This window comes from Cupressus sempervirens, chromosome 4 (genome assembly GCF_028749045.1).
Source record: "Cupressus sempervirens isolate cs-2001-9-10 chromosome 4, ASM2874904v1, whole genome shotgun sequence".
In the NCBI taxonomy this organism is placed as follows: domain Eukaryota; kingdom Viridiplantae; phylum Streptophyta; class Pinopsida; order Cupressales; family Cupressaceae; genus Cupressus; species Cupressus sempervirens.
The window spans coordinates 871,509,238-871,526,955 of NC_143121.1; the positions used below are offsets into that span (position 1 = coordinate 871,509,238).

General features: G+C 35.7%; 1 protein-coding gene across 1 annotated transcript in view; it reads right to left on the reverse strand.

Moving 5' to 3' along the window:
- The window catches only part of PBA1 (N-terminal nucleophile aminohydrolases (Ntn hydrolases) superfamily protein), a 41,581-nt gene extending 26,369 nt beyond the window's left edge, over nucleotides 1-15,212 (reverse strand). The window contains exons 1-2 of the mRNA XM_089827238.1: nucleotides 15,063-15,212; nucleotides 14,849-14,915 (exon numbers count right to left, since the gene is read on the reverse strand). Coding sequence (XP_089683364.1) covers nucleotides 14,849-14,915; nucleotides 15,063-15,101 — 106 coding nt within the window. The 5' untranslated portion in view covers nucleotides 15,102-15,212. The remainder of the gene's footprint in view (nucleotides 1-14,848; nucleotides 14,916-15,062) is intronic.
- Nucleotides 15,213-17,718: the final 2,506 nt, after the last annotated feature.

The following is a 17,718-nucleotide window of genomic DNA, read 5'->3' on the forward strand; positions in this document are numbered from 1 at the left end:
AGTCAACCTGACTCAACTAACTCGCGGAATCTTGTCACCTAGACTCTCCTGTTGCAATCAGCCACTAAAAGGCAAAAAAAGTATTTTTTTAAAGTTTGGCTTGACTTTTTGATGCAGGAGCATTCTAGAGTATTTGGCAATCCTGCATGTTGGCGGGATTTTGGCTTGCAAGATGGAGTTCTCGAGGATTTGTTCGGATGATTTGGTGCATTTATTGCATGAGGATTGAGATTGTGATGTGGATCGATTGTTGGAGTTTGTGTGGACCTATTTTGCTCTTGGTTAATTGTTCTTGATGTATTTAATAACTGTTGTAAGCCTTATAAGGCATTTGGTATTTAATTTTTGTTGGAGGCCGACTTGTGGCTCAACATGTATTTAATGTAAGGGTTTATTTAATTTGTAGCCAATGTAAAGGTTTATTTAATTTGTAGCCTACTAGGCCAACTTGTGGCTTAGTTGGGTATAAGTACGGGATCTTGTGAAGTCTTTAGTCATTATTCATCCATCTTGGAGAAGAGGATGTGGTAGAGGAGCAAACTTTGAGAAGAGCTAGTAGCTGAGGCTTGGGAAACAAGGAGATTGCTTGGTGGGCTTGCGAGCACAAGTTTAGATCCTCCTTGGAGGTTTCTACTAGAGTGTGGATCTGGACTAGCTAGTGTTTGGGTTGGATCTTGAGAGATCTTGCAGAATGATTATTGTAATTTCTATTGTATTTGGCCATAACCGAGAAGGCCTTACAGCCTAGTACATTGCATGTAAACAGTTATTTTATGAATAAAGTATTGTAATTTGTATCAGATCTTGCATTGTTGTTGTGTTTCCGCTATGTGGTTATTTGTTGGGAGCTAGGACATCTCCTTTGGGGATTTTCCTGTCGTGCACTGCGTCAAGCGATATCAGAGCGAAAGTTTTCCTGAGCTTGTAGGCAGATCGCCAAAGTTGAGGCAGTTTCCACCAAGACTTGGGATGAAGATTATCTAGTCAAAGGTTGGATCTGGTTGATTTATTGCATAGGGTTTGCAAAGATGCCTCCAAGACAATTGGATCCTAGGGCGAATGAAGATCTTTGTGATGTTGTGGAAGCAAGAATCTCAAAGAAGATTAAAGCAGAATTCAGATCTGAGATGGCGTTGATGATGAATGATATGATCACTAAGATCATAAGTGCTATAAGTGGTGTACCTCGGCATGCGAATACTAAAGATGGTTATGAGGAAGTTGCTAAAGACTTTGAGGCTGCTAGATCAAGTGGTGAGGACAGAACTGATCGTGTGGAGAGACCTATGAGAAATAGGGCTGGTTAGTTTGATAGACCTGGATCTTAGTTGAAGCTAAAGCATAAGATGGAGGTTTCTAATTTCTCAGGTACTTTGAATACTGAAGACCTAATTGATTGGATTGGTGGATTGAAAGACTACTTTGAGCTAGAGTATATTGGAGATCCACTCAGAGTAAGGTTAGCTCAGACTAAGTTGAAGGGACATGTTGATCTTTGGTGGAAGGAATTGCAGCAAGATAAAGAAGAGGAAGGTGAAATGAAGATCACTCGTTGGAGATTGATGGTGACTAAACTGAAGGCTAAGTTCATTCCTACGGATTATGAACTTGAGTTGTTTAAGAAATTGTAGAATCTAAAGCAAAAGGATATGACTGTGAAAGATTATACAAAGGAGTTTTACAAGTTGACTATTTGGCCTAGGCACAGAGAATTGTCTAAGGAGAAGGTAGCTAGTTATAATAATGGTTTGAGATTCAATATTCAGGATGAGGTTGGTATGCTAAATATTTCTTCAATTGAGGATACTTATCAGTATGCTTTGAGAGCAGAAGAAAAGCTGAAGAGAAGGTAGTTCCTGAGGGAAGGAGAAGCAAGACTACTCAGCAAAGGGTAAATCGAGTGCAAAAGATGAATCAAAACCTGGTGATCAGAAGAGAAGGACAAGTAGAAGTGAGTTTAAGGGTACTTGTTTCAGATGTCATGAAGAAGGACATAGAGCTTATGAGTGTCCGCAGAAGGCTAGTGACAGAAGAGTTGTTGTTGTGAATGAGGTTGAAGACCATATTAATGAACCTGAGCAAGGAGAGAATTCGCTAGCTCGGCGAGTACTGGTTGGTCAGAGGACACTAGACTCTTGTCAAAGGAGTAATTTGTTTAGGACTTGTTGTAAGTCTAGTGGTAAAGTCTGCAAGGTGATTGTGAATGGTGGTAGTACTGACACCCTTGTTGTTGAGGAGATGGTTCAAAAACTTGGTTTGAAGAGAATGAGACATCCTTGTCCTTATAGGATTGCCTGGTTGCAAGGTGAGCATGCTTTGGAAGTGAGGGAGCAGTGCCTTGTCGATTTCCAGATTGGGCAATATAAGGATCATGTGTTGTGTGATATTGTGGGCATGAACAGTTGTCATTTGTTGCTTGGTACACCTTGGCAATATGATTGCAAGGTTGTGCATGATTGTTGTCAAGAATGTGTTTACAATTGTGAAAGGTGGCAAGAAGCATTCGCTGATTCCTTTACAGAATGAAGAGCTCGATAGAAGGAACCTGGGTATTGGTAGCCGAGTTGAGTTGGCAAATTCTAAAAGGGTTAGAGATCAGTGTGGACAGCAAACCTATGGAACGGCGAGGATGGATGTGAAGAAGCAGAAGTGGAACAAGGGAAAGAGTGTACAAGTTGAGGACTTGGAGGACATGCATGTGAAGAACCAACTTGGGATTTGTGTTGAATCCCAAAAGATATTATCCACGTATTGAGAACATCTTTTCGCACCTGGGGTGTCTGATGCAAGAGCATCCTAGGGTATTTAGCAATCCTACATGTTGGAGGGATTTTGGCTTGCGGGATGAAGTTCTCAAGGACTTGTTCAGATGATTTGGTGCATTTATTGCATGAGGATTGAGATCGTGATGTGGATCAGTTGTTGGAGTTTGTGTGGACCTATCTTGGTCTTGGTTAATTGTTCTTAATGTATTTAATAAGTGTTGTAAGCCTTTTAAGGCATTTGGTAATTAATTTATGTTGAAGGCCAACTTGTGGCTCAACTTGTATTTAATGTAAGGGTTTATATAATTTGTAGCTTACTAAGCCAACTTGTGGCTTAGTTGGGTATAAGTAGGGAGTCTTGTGAAGTCTTTAGTCATTATTCATCCATCTTGGAGAAGAGGATGTGGTAGAGGAGCAAACTTTGAGAAAAGCTAATAGTTGAGGCTTGGGAAACAAGGAGATAGCTTGGTGGGCTTGCGAGCACAAGTTTAGATCTTCCTTCGAGGTTTCTACCAGCGTGTGGGTCTGGACTAGCTAGTGCATGGGTTGGATCTTGAGGGATCTTGCAGAACTGTTATTGTAATTGCTATTGTATTTGGTCATAACCAAGAAGGCCTTACAACTTGGCACATTGCATGTAAACAATTATTTACGAATAAAGTGTTGTAATTGATATCAGCTCTTGCATTGTTGTTGTGTTTCCGTTGTGTGGTTATTTGTTGGGAGCTAGGACATCTCCTTCGAGGATTTTCCTGTCTTGCACTGCGTCACTTTTTTTTTCTATATTGTCTTCTCCAAAACATAAAAAGGCCATTCCTTCATTTGCAAACACAAGGAAGAGAGAAAAAAGTCTTGAGAGAAGAGGCAAAGACAATAGCGATGGCAGAGGAGGCTAGAATGCAAGGAGATCCAGTGGAGGACCCTAAGGCTAAGAGTGAGGAATCTAAGGATAATGAGGATGATGAGGATGAGGATGAGGATGTGGATGTCATTGAGGGTGAGGATCAGACACAAGGAGAGAAGATGACTGCAAAATCTTCCATGACCTATCTTAGGCATACATGACCTATCTTAGGCGTACACATAGGAAGGTTGTGAGGGCAACTAATCATTGTTATAGACTACTTTGAGCTTGAGCCTCCTATGCTCTTGCTTTTACTTTGATATATGTTTTCAACTTCCAATTCCATGAATATTGTACACATTTGACAATGATACTATCTATATTTCTAATGGTTATCTAGTTTAACTTATTTCCTCCAAAAAAAATCATTTATACTCATGCGATCAATGTAAACTTGTGCATATGTGCAAAATAGCTTCTATTTATCTAAATTATTATGTCTCCAATGTTAATTGATTAAATGGTGCATAAAAAAGTTTCAAATCCTTAAAAAATCTTTGAAATTCTTGGATTTTTCAATTCGCCAAGATTTGTTGAGTCTAGATGCCGAGTTTGAGTTGAAGCCAAGCCAAAAATCAGCTTGCAGGTTTTGAGGTGAGACCGAGTCTTGTAACTATGATTGTTAATCCCCCTCGTGAGCTACACCAGAATTCTAATAACCACTTATGTTTGTCAATTCATGCATGGATGAAAAGTTGTACTCTTCTTGAGCCTTGACCCCATTGAATTCCACAAAGTGAACCAAAGTTTACCAACAAACCATATGACTTCCTAAAACTATAGACATGAGAAACTCAAAATCCAACCATATACAAGCAAACTACTTTTCAACAGCTTTCTTGTGATAGTCTTCCAACATCGAGGTAGTCTCTTCATTTTCTTAAATCTATCGACTATGATAAAGAAAGCCATGTCCATGCCTAGATAGGTAGTCCTACAAAATCCATAAAAATGTTTTCCTAAGGCACACAAAGAAAAAGAATGAAAACTCTCATATTTTAAGGCTTACATCTATCAAATTTATGTTACTTATTAAAGCTGTATTTGAAATTGTGGTTTAAAAAGATGGATGTAAGGCATATTTCTTGCATAGTAATTTGGACAAACAGATCTACATGTTATAGCTAGACCACTTTGCACTGAAGGGTAAGTACATAGTTAGCAATTGAAGAAATCTATGGCCTAAAACAATCTCCCTGATTTAGCATCATAAGTTTAATTCCTTTGTTTTGAAATTGGGATTTGTCAAAGCTAGATAATATCCCTACAATTATGAATAAATAGGTTATCAAATTATTATTATTTTTAATGTTAATAGCATTTTAGTGATCAAAAATAGTAAGAAGATGATTAGGGTTTTGAAATCTGAACTATCATTACTGTTGGTTAACCGATTTGTCCTTTTCAAAATACATTTGCAAAGGACTCCTAAATGCCTAAAACTCGGAGATAAAATCAGAACCAACAATTGAGTCATTTGCAATGGTGTTGTGCAAGTGCTCTCTGAATTTTAAAGTGAAGGTACAGCTCCCTTCGTTTGATTTACAATGAATAAAATATTGATAATGCCTTTAACCAGAAGGCAAAGAAGGCACACTGACATTCACCCATCATCATGGGATCAATGTGATTTCAGATTTAATAACTAAAAAAAGAAATACATGAATAGCACATAGACCGTCTATTCAATCTTTTCACTACAGAGGGACAAGAGGAAGACTTGATATTTCATTTCAAATGCATTAAACTCGCAGATTTAGTAGCAAACACATACAATAAAATAGACCAGGACTACATTCAAAGGTGACAGAAAAACTCAAAGATTAAATCAAAGTAGAAAAAATACATCCAAACTCAAAGATTTGATATATATTTCTCCTTGCTTTAAACATATAGCAAGTGACTCAACAATCCCCTTGCCCCTGCCCAAAATCACATTTAAAAATAAAACATGCACCTCCTCCTTCCCCTATTACAATGAAAAACAGAAAAATGTCTCCCCTCTTCCTATAGTGCACAAAATAGTTTTGGAAAAAGAAGCCCCCCTATTCTGAAATCTTTTACAAATAACTGATGTCTTCTGGTCACAATTCAGTTCCTGTTCAATTCTTGAAAAGGTTACTAATTAATTCCTTTTATTTGTCGCCTCCCTCTAATGATTTTCTTCTTTTGGACTTTACTCCTTTATAAACATTGTAACTAAAGGTTTATAATAATAGTGTTCTATAGATCGAATAGATAAATATAATCAGATGTGGACAAGTGGCATCTAAAATGAGATGCACTTCTGTCAAGTATGTTGTATCTCCAAGATTAATATTGCCCACATGATAAGGAACTCTTATCCAATCCACATCATCGTTTTCATAACTCAATATCGAGCCTCCCTGTGTTAGTTGGGCAAAGACAGCCAAGTGAAGGGACGAATTCACTTATTCTCACAAAGCCTTTGTCGTCTTAATACTAAATTTTATAGGAGATACACTTAGAATCCCAATTATTGAAGTAAAACCATAGCAAACTCACTTCAATCTTGCTTTCCTGCATATTAGCTTTTGGAGATATTCATAACAGTGAAAAAAGTATTCATTCCCTGTTGCACTTATTCACCACATTCCACTATTTATTTGGCAGTGAATTTCATTTCATTAACTGGACCAATGTAACTTTGGGCATAAAGATATAGCACCTATTGCCTGTGAAATACTTTCGAAGCGAGCCTAATTAGTTCGTCAATGAGAGAAATGAATCAAATCAAAAATTTGACTTGGCTATAAAATATGTTGTATTATAAATGTCACTACCATAGCTGGGACGTCACACTCGAGAGAAGATTGGATCTAATTCTCATAAACACCCTTGGGAGATATGGGAAAGGGTCGACGCATTTCGAGGAAGTAATAACTTGAACTATGTAATTATTGTTGGCAATTTAGCTAAGGAGATTTGTTAGGGTTGTCATTTATAGCAACTTATAACTTACTTTGAGGAGGCAAAATGAAAGGATAAGTCTGAAGGCATAATAATTCAGAAAATTGTCTAAGTACATTTCAACATAACAGTGTACAGTTAGCCTATTTTGTTTAGCACAGCTCACTGGAGGCACTTGGGCTTATGCGCACTTACAGGAAGAAAGAACATAATGTATATGACACATGATTAATAGCTCTTAAGGTCCAGCTATGTACTAATGGAGTTATTACAGTTATAACAGAACAGAATAGAGTTGAAGGTATAATTAAGGCATTTTGGTTAAGGTATTGTTTTGGTTTACCAAAACAATTACTTGACAATGTTGGGACGACATCCTAAATGTTAATCCACGCATGGCAAAAGATAATTCAAAATATTTAGCAAAGTATCAAGCAGCAAGGCCGACAAGATGAAAAAATTTGGTATTAAGGAAGAACCTTTTGGTTTAGTGATGTGTAGCATAGTATTGAGATGATATGATGTTTGGATGCACACGTTTTGTAATCAGTATAGATGTGAATTTGATGCTAGTACAGAGCCGAACCTTTGTATGATCAGTTTTGAAGAAAGAACCAAAAGGTCGGATCAGATATTGAAGCTATCAGCACTGTGTAAAGGTTTGAGTATCTATCTCAATTAATAGCATTGTAAAGCTGTATTTGCTTGTTTGACCAGTGAGCTCTTCTTGCATATTTGTGTATTGTAGTACCAACTCCTAACAGGGTTAAGGCTTCTAACAAGGCCTAGTCCTACAACAAGAACAGATACACTATACAAATGTAATAGACAACTAACGGGGTCAATATACTTCAAAAGATACTTTTGATTAGTGGATCATTTTGTGGGTACCATACCCACTGGGGTTTTCCCTTTGCCAAGGTTTCCCTAGTTAACAAATAAAGGTGTTATGATTTGCATTGTGTTATGGTTATATTTACTTTTTAGTTTGATCATATATGCTAGTGTAAAGATAGTTAATAATAACCATAATTGGGCAAAAGTTTGTGGAACACTTATTCACAACCCCCGCCCCCCCCCCCAATATTCCCTATTTCTAACAATTATCATCAACAACTCATTTGAATCACTTGCAATTAATTCAAGAAAAAAGTCACCCATTTAAAGCAAATACACAAGTTGTTGCCTTCACATTTTCTTTGTCTTCAATATAAGCTTGATCTAATCATATTCTCCTCCTTAGCTACCTTGTTTTCTCTGAGGGCAATCTTTAATACAGTGGAAAATCAATTACAGAGTCCCATGATTTGGGGCACAAGAACTTGAACCAATAGCATATGTTTGGCAAATCTTGATGACTCCCAAATTCTGTCTAATGAATCATTTCGCAGATAACTACATGATTTGAAAGATCCAAATGAAATAGTGTTGTCCTCATCGAATCCTTGGTCTCTTGGAAACCTCCCCCTTTCCTTGGCATTTTCCAGCTTCATCCCTTCTTGTACTAGCGTTGAATGAAGCATCCTTTTACTTGTCGAGCATCACCAACAATGATAGAATTTACATATCTACACATAATAACTACCTGTTTCATAGGGGACTCAAAATGTATGTTTATTGCAGAATTGAAACCTTTATCCAAGGGTTTTGGGCTTTCTATTTCCCCTCGTTGTTATGCTTTAATGCAAGTCATTATCTTCTTCGAGGGTTTCCAGATTGTCCATTTCATTCAATAAATATATATTGTGCAACATATACAAATATTGCTAAATTACATTGTCATTATCTCAATTTAAAATATATTTGGGCTAAGAACCATATTATATAATTGATCTGAACAAGTTATAACTCGACACCATTGCCATTGATTACCGAAGGTAGTGATTTCATGTACGCAAACGATTACAATGACTATTCATTCATATCTTTGAATATCCTTCGACTCAGGCAATTATGAAATTCCTCAATACAGTGGACAACATTGCTTGAGCATCACCAAGTTAATTTAACTCTTTTAGTAATATAACATTAATGGATCATTATGTAATGCAGCTATCACCAAACAAAGAGAGAAGAAGCATTTAGGTGTTATGGATTCAGACCACAATTAAGTTTATTATCAAAGAAACTCTATTTTGATTCTTCAAACAACGCCTTTGGGATTTGTCCAATAAGGTCACTAGAAGATTAGCCCACTTCGATCAAAGTTGAAATTTCTGCTACTAATTTTCTCCCTCTATTATACCTATCATTAATAATCCTATACTCCTAGTTGTTACAACTAATACACCTTTGGTCAAAACCAATCCTTCACGTTGGTGATAATACATTTTATCAATATCTAGAGGCTCGATCATATTATGATGAATGCAGCTCAATTTGTAGAGTATATAAGAATGCTAGTTATTTTTACTTCGCAAATGAAATAGAAGTGCCTAGAAATGTTCCATAGAACCCTACTGAAGCTTTGTCTTTGAACTTTGTTAACCATGAGATTCTCGTATAACTTTCCCTTACTAAAGAAATGTGTACTTGAAATCTTTTCCAAACAATATAATCAACGTGTGTCATCCATTGATTGCTACTTAGACAATGATTGCTCATTCAATATTACAAAGAATAATCAATTTAACGCATTCTATAAGCAAACAAACTTCCACTTGATGTGTCAGAAGAATTTTGAATCTTTGAAAATCCCATTCTTGAACGTTTGAATTTGAAACCTTTGAACCTCTAACATGCGCTCTTAAGCTTTGAAACTGCTAAATCCATTGAGCCATTTGAACCTTAAAATCATTTCGACTCTTTGAACCATTTGAACTATGAACTAGTTTAACAACTCCTTCAAATGCCCCCTCCTATGAAACATCAATTTTTGTAGAACAATCATTGAGCAAGACTACAAAATTCACTTTTGATCATAATAAATGAGGTAAGGACTTGGCTTCTAAAACTTATAAATAAGGGCACTATAAGTAGACCAACAACTACAAATTGATATGCAACATTTTGGATCGACTAAATCCATCTTGAGGATGGAAATCAAGAGGTATAGAGCTAACAACAGTTCAATAGGTAGAGTTGCAAAACAATGAGTGCTCCCATTTATGTGCAAACAAAGCTTCTAGTTGGGTAATGTCTTTCAATACCAAATGATAAAGAGCATGAACCGGACCCCTACACAAATGCAACTGGTAGCCTTATGTATGTTATTATATATGAGAAATCAGATATTGTCAAATAGGGGGATTGTAAGTAGTTATATGTCAAAACCAATCAAGAAGCATTTGCCTATAGTAAAGAGGATTTTCAAGTATCTCCAAACCACATCTAAGTGTTTGATTCGCAGCCAATGTGACATTCTAAGTGTCTTCATCTTGTCAAAGAACCTTACTTGTCATTTACAGATAAAGCACATTGATGGGAAAATCACCTTGTTTGAGACATGATGGGTGCTTCAATGAATTTCATGAATGCGTTGATAAGACCTATATGTGCAAAAAAGTTCAAGCAGTGCAAGTATGGCCACCAGCCCTTAACATTAGTTCTCTATGCTGAAAACTCTTAAGATAAAAAGAATTTGTTAATGTCTAATAAAAGACTACAAATGAGTTTAAGGGACTGTGGAATACAAAACAAAAGGCTAACCCACAAGGAAAAAAATGTACCAAAAGAAAAAAACAATAGGAACAAGTTGACACAACAAAAAAGGAAAGACGGGGAGAAGGCACCCTATGCAAAAACCATAAAGCCTACTACAAAACAGAGCAATAAAGAAGAACCTTGAGACAAAAGGGTAAGCCAAAGAACTAGCGAGAAGCCTAGACCACTTTTCAAGCTTCCTGGAAGAGGAAGAGAATTGTTGCTAGAAAGAACCCCTCCAAAGCTTAACGAATCCAAGATGACTACAAGAGGGACTAAGCTGGTCCTTGATACCCTGAGCTAACAAAAGCCTAGCTAAGGAGGTAATAAGCTAACAAGATTGTGAGCTAGTAGAGTGTAGATGCTAGATTGAGTAGTCCCAAAACTTAACTTCCTAAAGCTAAAGTGCTAGACACATCTGATCTGTAAACCTAAAGATGGATAGACACTGGATCCCCCTAAATAGCCATTAAAATATCGCCTTGATCTCATTGTAAATAGGTCATCAAAAGATGAAGTTATCCTCCTATTGCACAACCGCCAAATCTTGTTCTCTATATCAAGTTGATGATCAATCTCAAGCCGAAGATGATGCAAGCCCAGTCAGAAAGAAAAGGGGGATCCATAAGAGAGTGTAACCAGTGGTCGAATAAGTAAGAAGGGTGGACAATGAGTTTGTCCATCTCTAAAAAGTACTCAACATAAAATGCCATCTTAGAGTGAAGACCTTCATGAGGATTAATGCAAATAGTGTGGATGAACTAAATGTATATGTTTGTTCTAATACACTTGTTCAACTCTTGTTTGGGTGGGAGGAGTGGTGAGGGGTGTCAAGAGAATAGTTGAAGATAAGGAGACAATCCATCTCAATTTCAATGGCACAAGGAGGGTTGAAGACTCTGCATACCAACCACAGGCATGTCCCAAAGAATCATAATGATTCTTCATTTTGCCCTCAAGATTTATCAAAAAGTCTAATTTAGAAAGTAAAACAAATAAAAAGAAAAAACATTGATACAATAAAAACAATTACAATCACAAAAGAAAATCAGAAACAAAACAAAAAAAACCCTACCTTATGCTTAAAAAATCTTATAAGGTATAGAATCTTCCTCCTCTTCTTCTTGCTCCTTGTTACTCCTCTTTCAGTTTCACTCCTCTAATCATTGTTTTCTCTCATTTTCACTCTTTTCTATTTGTTGTAACAAACAATGAGAAATGCAATTGCAAGTAAAATTGAAGCTTCGAGGGTGTAGATGGGACCCATCACAAATTAGGGTTTGAAATAGGGATTTAAGGGCAAGGATGCTTCCCTATGTTTCACTAATTTATATTTAAAATTTTGGAAAAAAAAGAATCAAATGTTGGAATTTAATTCCAATTATGAAACTAAGAAAAAACTAACCTATGGATATGAGTAATTATATTTTTTCAAGCCAAGCTTTTCAACAATATCAATGGAAATTGACAAAGATTAAGGAGACGTCTAAGAATGTGGAAAAAGGAAACAAGGAGAAGGAGGAGGAACAGAATGAGAAGAACGCACAGATAGAGAAAAGGGTCAAATTTTTAGAGGATGTATTATACTCCTCTAAATTTGCCTTGAAGGTTACCCATGCTGCTCCAACTACCCTCCAATTATTGGCGCAGGAGAAGGACGAGGCGGAGCTAGACATGGAGGGCACCAAATTCCTCTATAAGTTTCTTGTTGAGGATTGGGCGAGGGTGCTTCTTGCTATGAAAGGAAAAGATAAGGATGAGAAGTAATGTGGAGGTCTTTAGGGGTTTTTTTTGCCCTAGTTTGTTTTTATGTTTTTGCAGTTGTTTTGTTTGCTAGTTTACAACTTATTCTCAGACTTGGGTTGGCTTGTTTATGCCAACAGTGATTATGTTCTGGACAATCATAGTATGTTTATCACTATAGTTTTTAGAATTAGTATAGATGATACTTTGGTAGTTGTGAACGATCGTGTGTTGTTTTTTGATTACTAGTTGTTGTTCTCTGTAGTAGGGGTTGCTCTCTGCTTGTTTCTGTTGGCAGTGTGCTAGTTGCCAGCTTTTTGGTTGTAAGGGCCAACCCCCTTGTTTTGGTTGCTTTTTATTTCAAAAATAATATCAATGAAAATCAAATTGCTTCTTAAACCAAGACTCACAAGTCTACTTACTGTACTTTTCTTTAATTGCAATGTTGGTCAAAATAGTATGTTTATGCCATCAAAATCTTTCTTCATACTTATAGCATTTGTAGTTATGCATCGAAGCTTATCATCAACATTGAAACCATCTTCTATCTCTATTTCCCCTTCAAATGTTATTGTGAGCTTCTTTCAGTCCTTTTTATATATTATATTTTGCATATATTTCCAGCACTTTATGTATATATCACAATGGCTATAATGAATGTTTGGATTCTTACATTAACGTACAACATTGTTAGCCTTCTTACCCTTTTGATTAGCTTTCTTGAAGAGCTACTCTTTGTTCTTTTAGAATTGGTTGTTGTCTTGGCCTTGCTTAAAAGACTCCCCATTCACCTATCTTTTTCTCCACTTCTTCATGGTAAGTTAGAACATTGGCTTCAACCAAGAATTTTGCTCTTGTAGTAATCATCCTTGTTTGACTGTGGCCATGGAGACCTTTGCAATACTTGGCGAGAATTTCCTCCACTTCAAAGATCCATGCCCAAAAACATGTATCTATCATTTGAATTACATAGTGTAGTCCTCTACACTTTGCATTGCCTTATCTATAATATGAGTTATTTTTCTAATCAATCTTATGCCCAATTGGAAAAATGATAACACTTAATAAACCTTTCAACTCTTCCAAATACAACACAGTAGACTTTTTCTTACTTTCTAAAGTAAATAAGTTACTCTCCCACCATACAAGTGCATGAGAAGACATTTTGAAATGTGCAAATAAAATGTATGTGCCCCATTTACATTATGCACACTAAAATAAGGAATCTGAAAACCTCTACATTTAATTTCACATCAGATTATTTTATTTCAATTTTGGTTCAGGTTTAAATGAAGTTGATTTAGTCTACCCTTCTATTATTCCAAAGGCCTTTCCTCAAAAAGCTATTCTCTATCAAGATGTTTTTTTGTCTCTAATATATTTTTTTTTTGGCTAGAGCTCTCACCAATGAGCCTACAGATGAATGCTATTGGGCTATTTTTCTTTGTTATAATGTCATGTTCTTTTTTTGTCGGCTTATCCAACTTTGTTCTTTCCATGTGGCCTCCCAAATCAGTTGTCTATTCATTGAATCACCTTCCACCCTCACTTCTTAATTCCGCTTGAGAGGACTGGTTTCCGAAATACAAGAAAGCAGCTCTTTGTTCATTGAAGGTCTAGCCACAGTCAATAAAACTGATATGTTACCAAATTGAACCACAATATCTAAAATTCAGCTTACAGAAATTACAAGAACATAAATTTCAGCCACTATTTTACGTTCATGAGCAAATGGCACTATAAGAAGAAAGAGTGTGGCTAGAGACAAGAGAAATGCAAAAATTAGATTAGATCACCACATAACAACTCAAACTTTTATCCTGGCACACTTAAAAAGGGGAAAATTCAACTTGGTAGCAGCAACTGCAGGTCCACCTTGATATCAATGTTCGTCAAGAACAAGAACAAGAACATAAGTGAAAATTGCTCCACTGGCTTACTATCAAGCTCCAAATGACTTCTAAAAATTATCTTTCCTGATTTTGATCACAACAACACTCAAACAAGCTTCTCATGATACAACTCAGCCTCTGCATGCCTTTATACAGACGCTGGAGCACACCCTCCTGGATTATAACAAATTAGGAATCAAATTGCAATGGGAAGCGTAGTAATACACCTTTAAAAAATTTCCCCTCAGACTTGCATAGGTCAACATATTTTCAATGCACGTTTATTTTAAAACATTCCATAGAGAATGACTCAAGCGAAATTCTCATTAAAGAATTGAGTACAATTACATGCCAAGAGCTGAGTACTGTGGACAATGAAAATGTCGTACTAAGAGAAAATCACAATTCAGGAACTGGATAGATGAAACAATTTACCTTCCTAATCGATTTGATTTACACTTCAAACATCAAACTTGTATTTTCAATTTTCTGTTCATTTCTCTGTGACAAGTGATTTTAAACGAGTGACAATTAATTCAACAAGGCCTTTCGTATTCATTTACTTCGAAGTAAGAAATTCAAGTGCTACTCTTAGCGTCAAGTAGGATGCACACAAGGGGCAATGCAAAAGTGTCGAGTGTTCACTCTCCAAAATTGTTGCCACAGAATCTAACAGAATTATAATAATGCGATTGGGATTAAGTAGGATAATCCACGACGTTGATTTACGCGGTGCAAAGTTTTGGCTATGTTCCACGGAAGATATACCCCTTGCTCAAAGAATCCAACCAGGAATCTGTCCTAAGAAAAACTTTGCAAAGCAAAAAGAACAGTTGTCCTTAAGATGTAGAGAACTTGCGAGACAAATAATTCCTTTGTGAACTATTTCTGAACATTCGTTGTGATATTTTGCATATCTTGATCCCGCGGTAAACACTTCAAAAATAATAATAACAAATAAATAAAATTACCCGTGCTGGTTCGAGAATCTGCACCAAGCACTACCCCTCCATTGTAAGTTACTCCAATAATAGTTGTCTGCAACCAAAAGAAGAAAAAAAAAATTAGAAACAATTTTACTCTTCGGGATCCAAAATCCTTACATAATGAATTGTCCTACAATAGGAAGGAAAAAGGAAACAGGGAAAAAAATCTTCACGCAGACACGGGAAGAAAAAATCTCACCCCCATAGAATGAGAGGCGTTCACCCAATCCATATCCATTAGAAAAGTTTGAACGGTGCTCTAAAAAAAACCCTAGGTAATCAACTGAATGAATGATCAACTCAAACAGACGAAACTATCAGGCTTGTGATTAAAAAGGTGAGGCTCTGTGCTTTTGCTCAACAACGCAGATGACCTTATGCCCAAGTTTTCTTTCCTTTCGTAGAAACGCAAGCGAACCAAAGAGGGTGAAATCTCTTTCCCTTTGTTGGTGCATTGGCTTATTAGTGCATGTTATTGAAAGCATTTTATATAAAATAAAAAAATGTTGACACATTTGGTCATAAGTAGTGGTGTAATCTCTTTTCTTTTGTTGGTGCATTGGTTAGTTGTGCATATTATTGAAGTATTTTATAAAATTTATTAAGACTTTTGATTATAAGTAGTGGTGTATTTTAAATGAAAGATTATTGATATAAAATTAGTAGGTATCATATGATACTTTAAAATGTTTTTTTTACTATTTAATATTACTTTTTGACTATTTAATTTTGTACGATTTTTATAGAAATCTATGTATAACAAGAAGTTGAAATATTAGCTTTGATAGCTACTAGAACTTTCTTCTAGATATTTAATTTTTTGCTTAATGTTTAAGCATCTTAAGAAAAAAATTATTAGTAAATTATTGGTTAATATCTTTTATTATGGACATTATGTATGTATAAGGAAAAATAATAAATATTAAGTTCATCTTTGTTTGAATATAATTAGATTCTACTTTTTTATTATCAATGTACATATTTTAATTGTTGTGAGTTGTGTGTATGCATATGCATGACAAGCTTAAAATTTACCACATTTGTTCAATAAAAAGAAGACTTCATAATTTTTGATAAAGTAATGTCGTCAAACAAGGCAGCTTGTATGTACAAAAGCTACATCAACAAGGTTGTCGTGAAATCAAAAGCATAGAGAAAAGTGCAAGAATTACATGGATCCACCAATGACACACTATCTGTTAGAAAGTAAAGCCCACCAAGATAACTGAGATGGGGGGGGTGAATCAATTATCTAACTATTAAAACATGTATCAACCTTATTAATCTTAAGCATGTGAATAATATAATCAGCGACTATAACAAGATACTCATACACAATAACACCGAATATGTTAACTTGGGGAAACCTTGATCAAAGGGAAAACCCCATTGGGATGGTACCCACAAAATGATGTACTAATATAAATGTTTCTTGTTGGAGGATGGACTCTGTTGGGAGCCAATGAAATACATTAAGTACATATCAATCTATGTTAGGAGACTTGGAATCCCTATTAGGATTTGTGTTGGCCATGTTAGGAGTTGTAGAAGGCAAATGGACCCACTATCCAAACAGCTTCAAGGACAAGACCACTAAATTCATTGACCAACTTATCTATGTATTATTCCTTGCAGAATAATAGAAATGTATAGCTCATTTTTTATCCTCTGGTCGAATTTTTCCTCTTCAAATCTTGATACTAGATCACCAACTTCGCATCCAATAATCCCTTGGATCACTTACACACATTTACCAACTTTGCATATCACTTGCACAATTTGCACTTCACTTATCAAATTCATACTTCATCAAAAGGAAAATAACCTTCCTTTATACCATATCCTCAAAACAATTCCTTGAGTCATCCTTGAGGCTTTCCCAATTAATTATGATAGGACCTCATTAAGATATTACAAAACATTACATCTTTTCATAATTATAGATTAGTGTCGGCTCACAATCTTTACAACTTCTCACATGTGCAACCTCAAACCTTATGCACTCACTAACATCATCATCAGGTTTTCTACTATCATTGTCTAACTATGCTCATCACGATTTTATCTCAATAAAGAGATGCAAATCAATCATTAGGAACCACTTATCAAGTACTTTCTCTATATACTATCTTCTATAAATCAAACATATCTTTTGCATGTCTTCGACTCTTGTATGTGCACTTATCCACGTCATCAGGATACATTGAAGAACACATCCTTAATTGCGCTTGACCTCATCATCAATACATAGTTTGTACAACCTCGATCTATGTCTACTACTATGTCAGTCTTCATAGAAATAATGTTATGTTGACATCAATGAAAAACACAGTCATGAATGCAACATGTCAATCATGCTAACAATCTCTCCAAATGTTCTAGTAATTCTTAGGATACTCCCCCAAAGGAATATCATCAACATTCATGCTAACAATCTCCCCCTTTGGTATTAATGGCAACATAGATGAAAAACACATCTAAGTTCCAAGAATACCAAATCCAACTCTATTGTTGTTGTTGTTCTCTCCTTTTCAAATCTTCTTCATCAATCAAATCTGAAATTCATAAACTCTATTGTTGTTGTTTTTGTTGTTGGTGTTGTTATTCTTTCTTTTTCAAATCCTCTTCATCAATCAAATATGAAATCCATAAACTATGAGTTTCATCATGGATGGACATCAATTTTCACACTTCTCTCTCATACATAGGAGACACTTTTCCCCCATTCATAGGAGATGTTTTTCATGTATATTTCTCCCCCGTTGACATCAATGACAAAGGCTTTATTATGTCAATCATCTGCTACAAGTCTTCAATCAGCTCAAGTGTCCAAAGACACTATTCTAAACCAACTA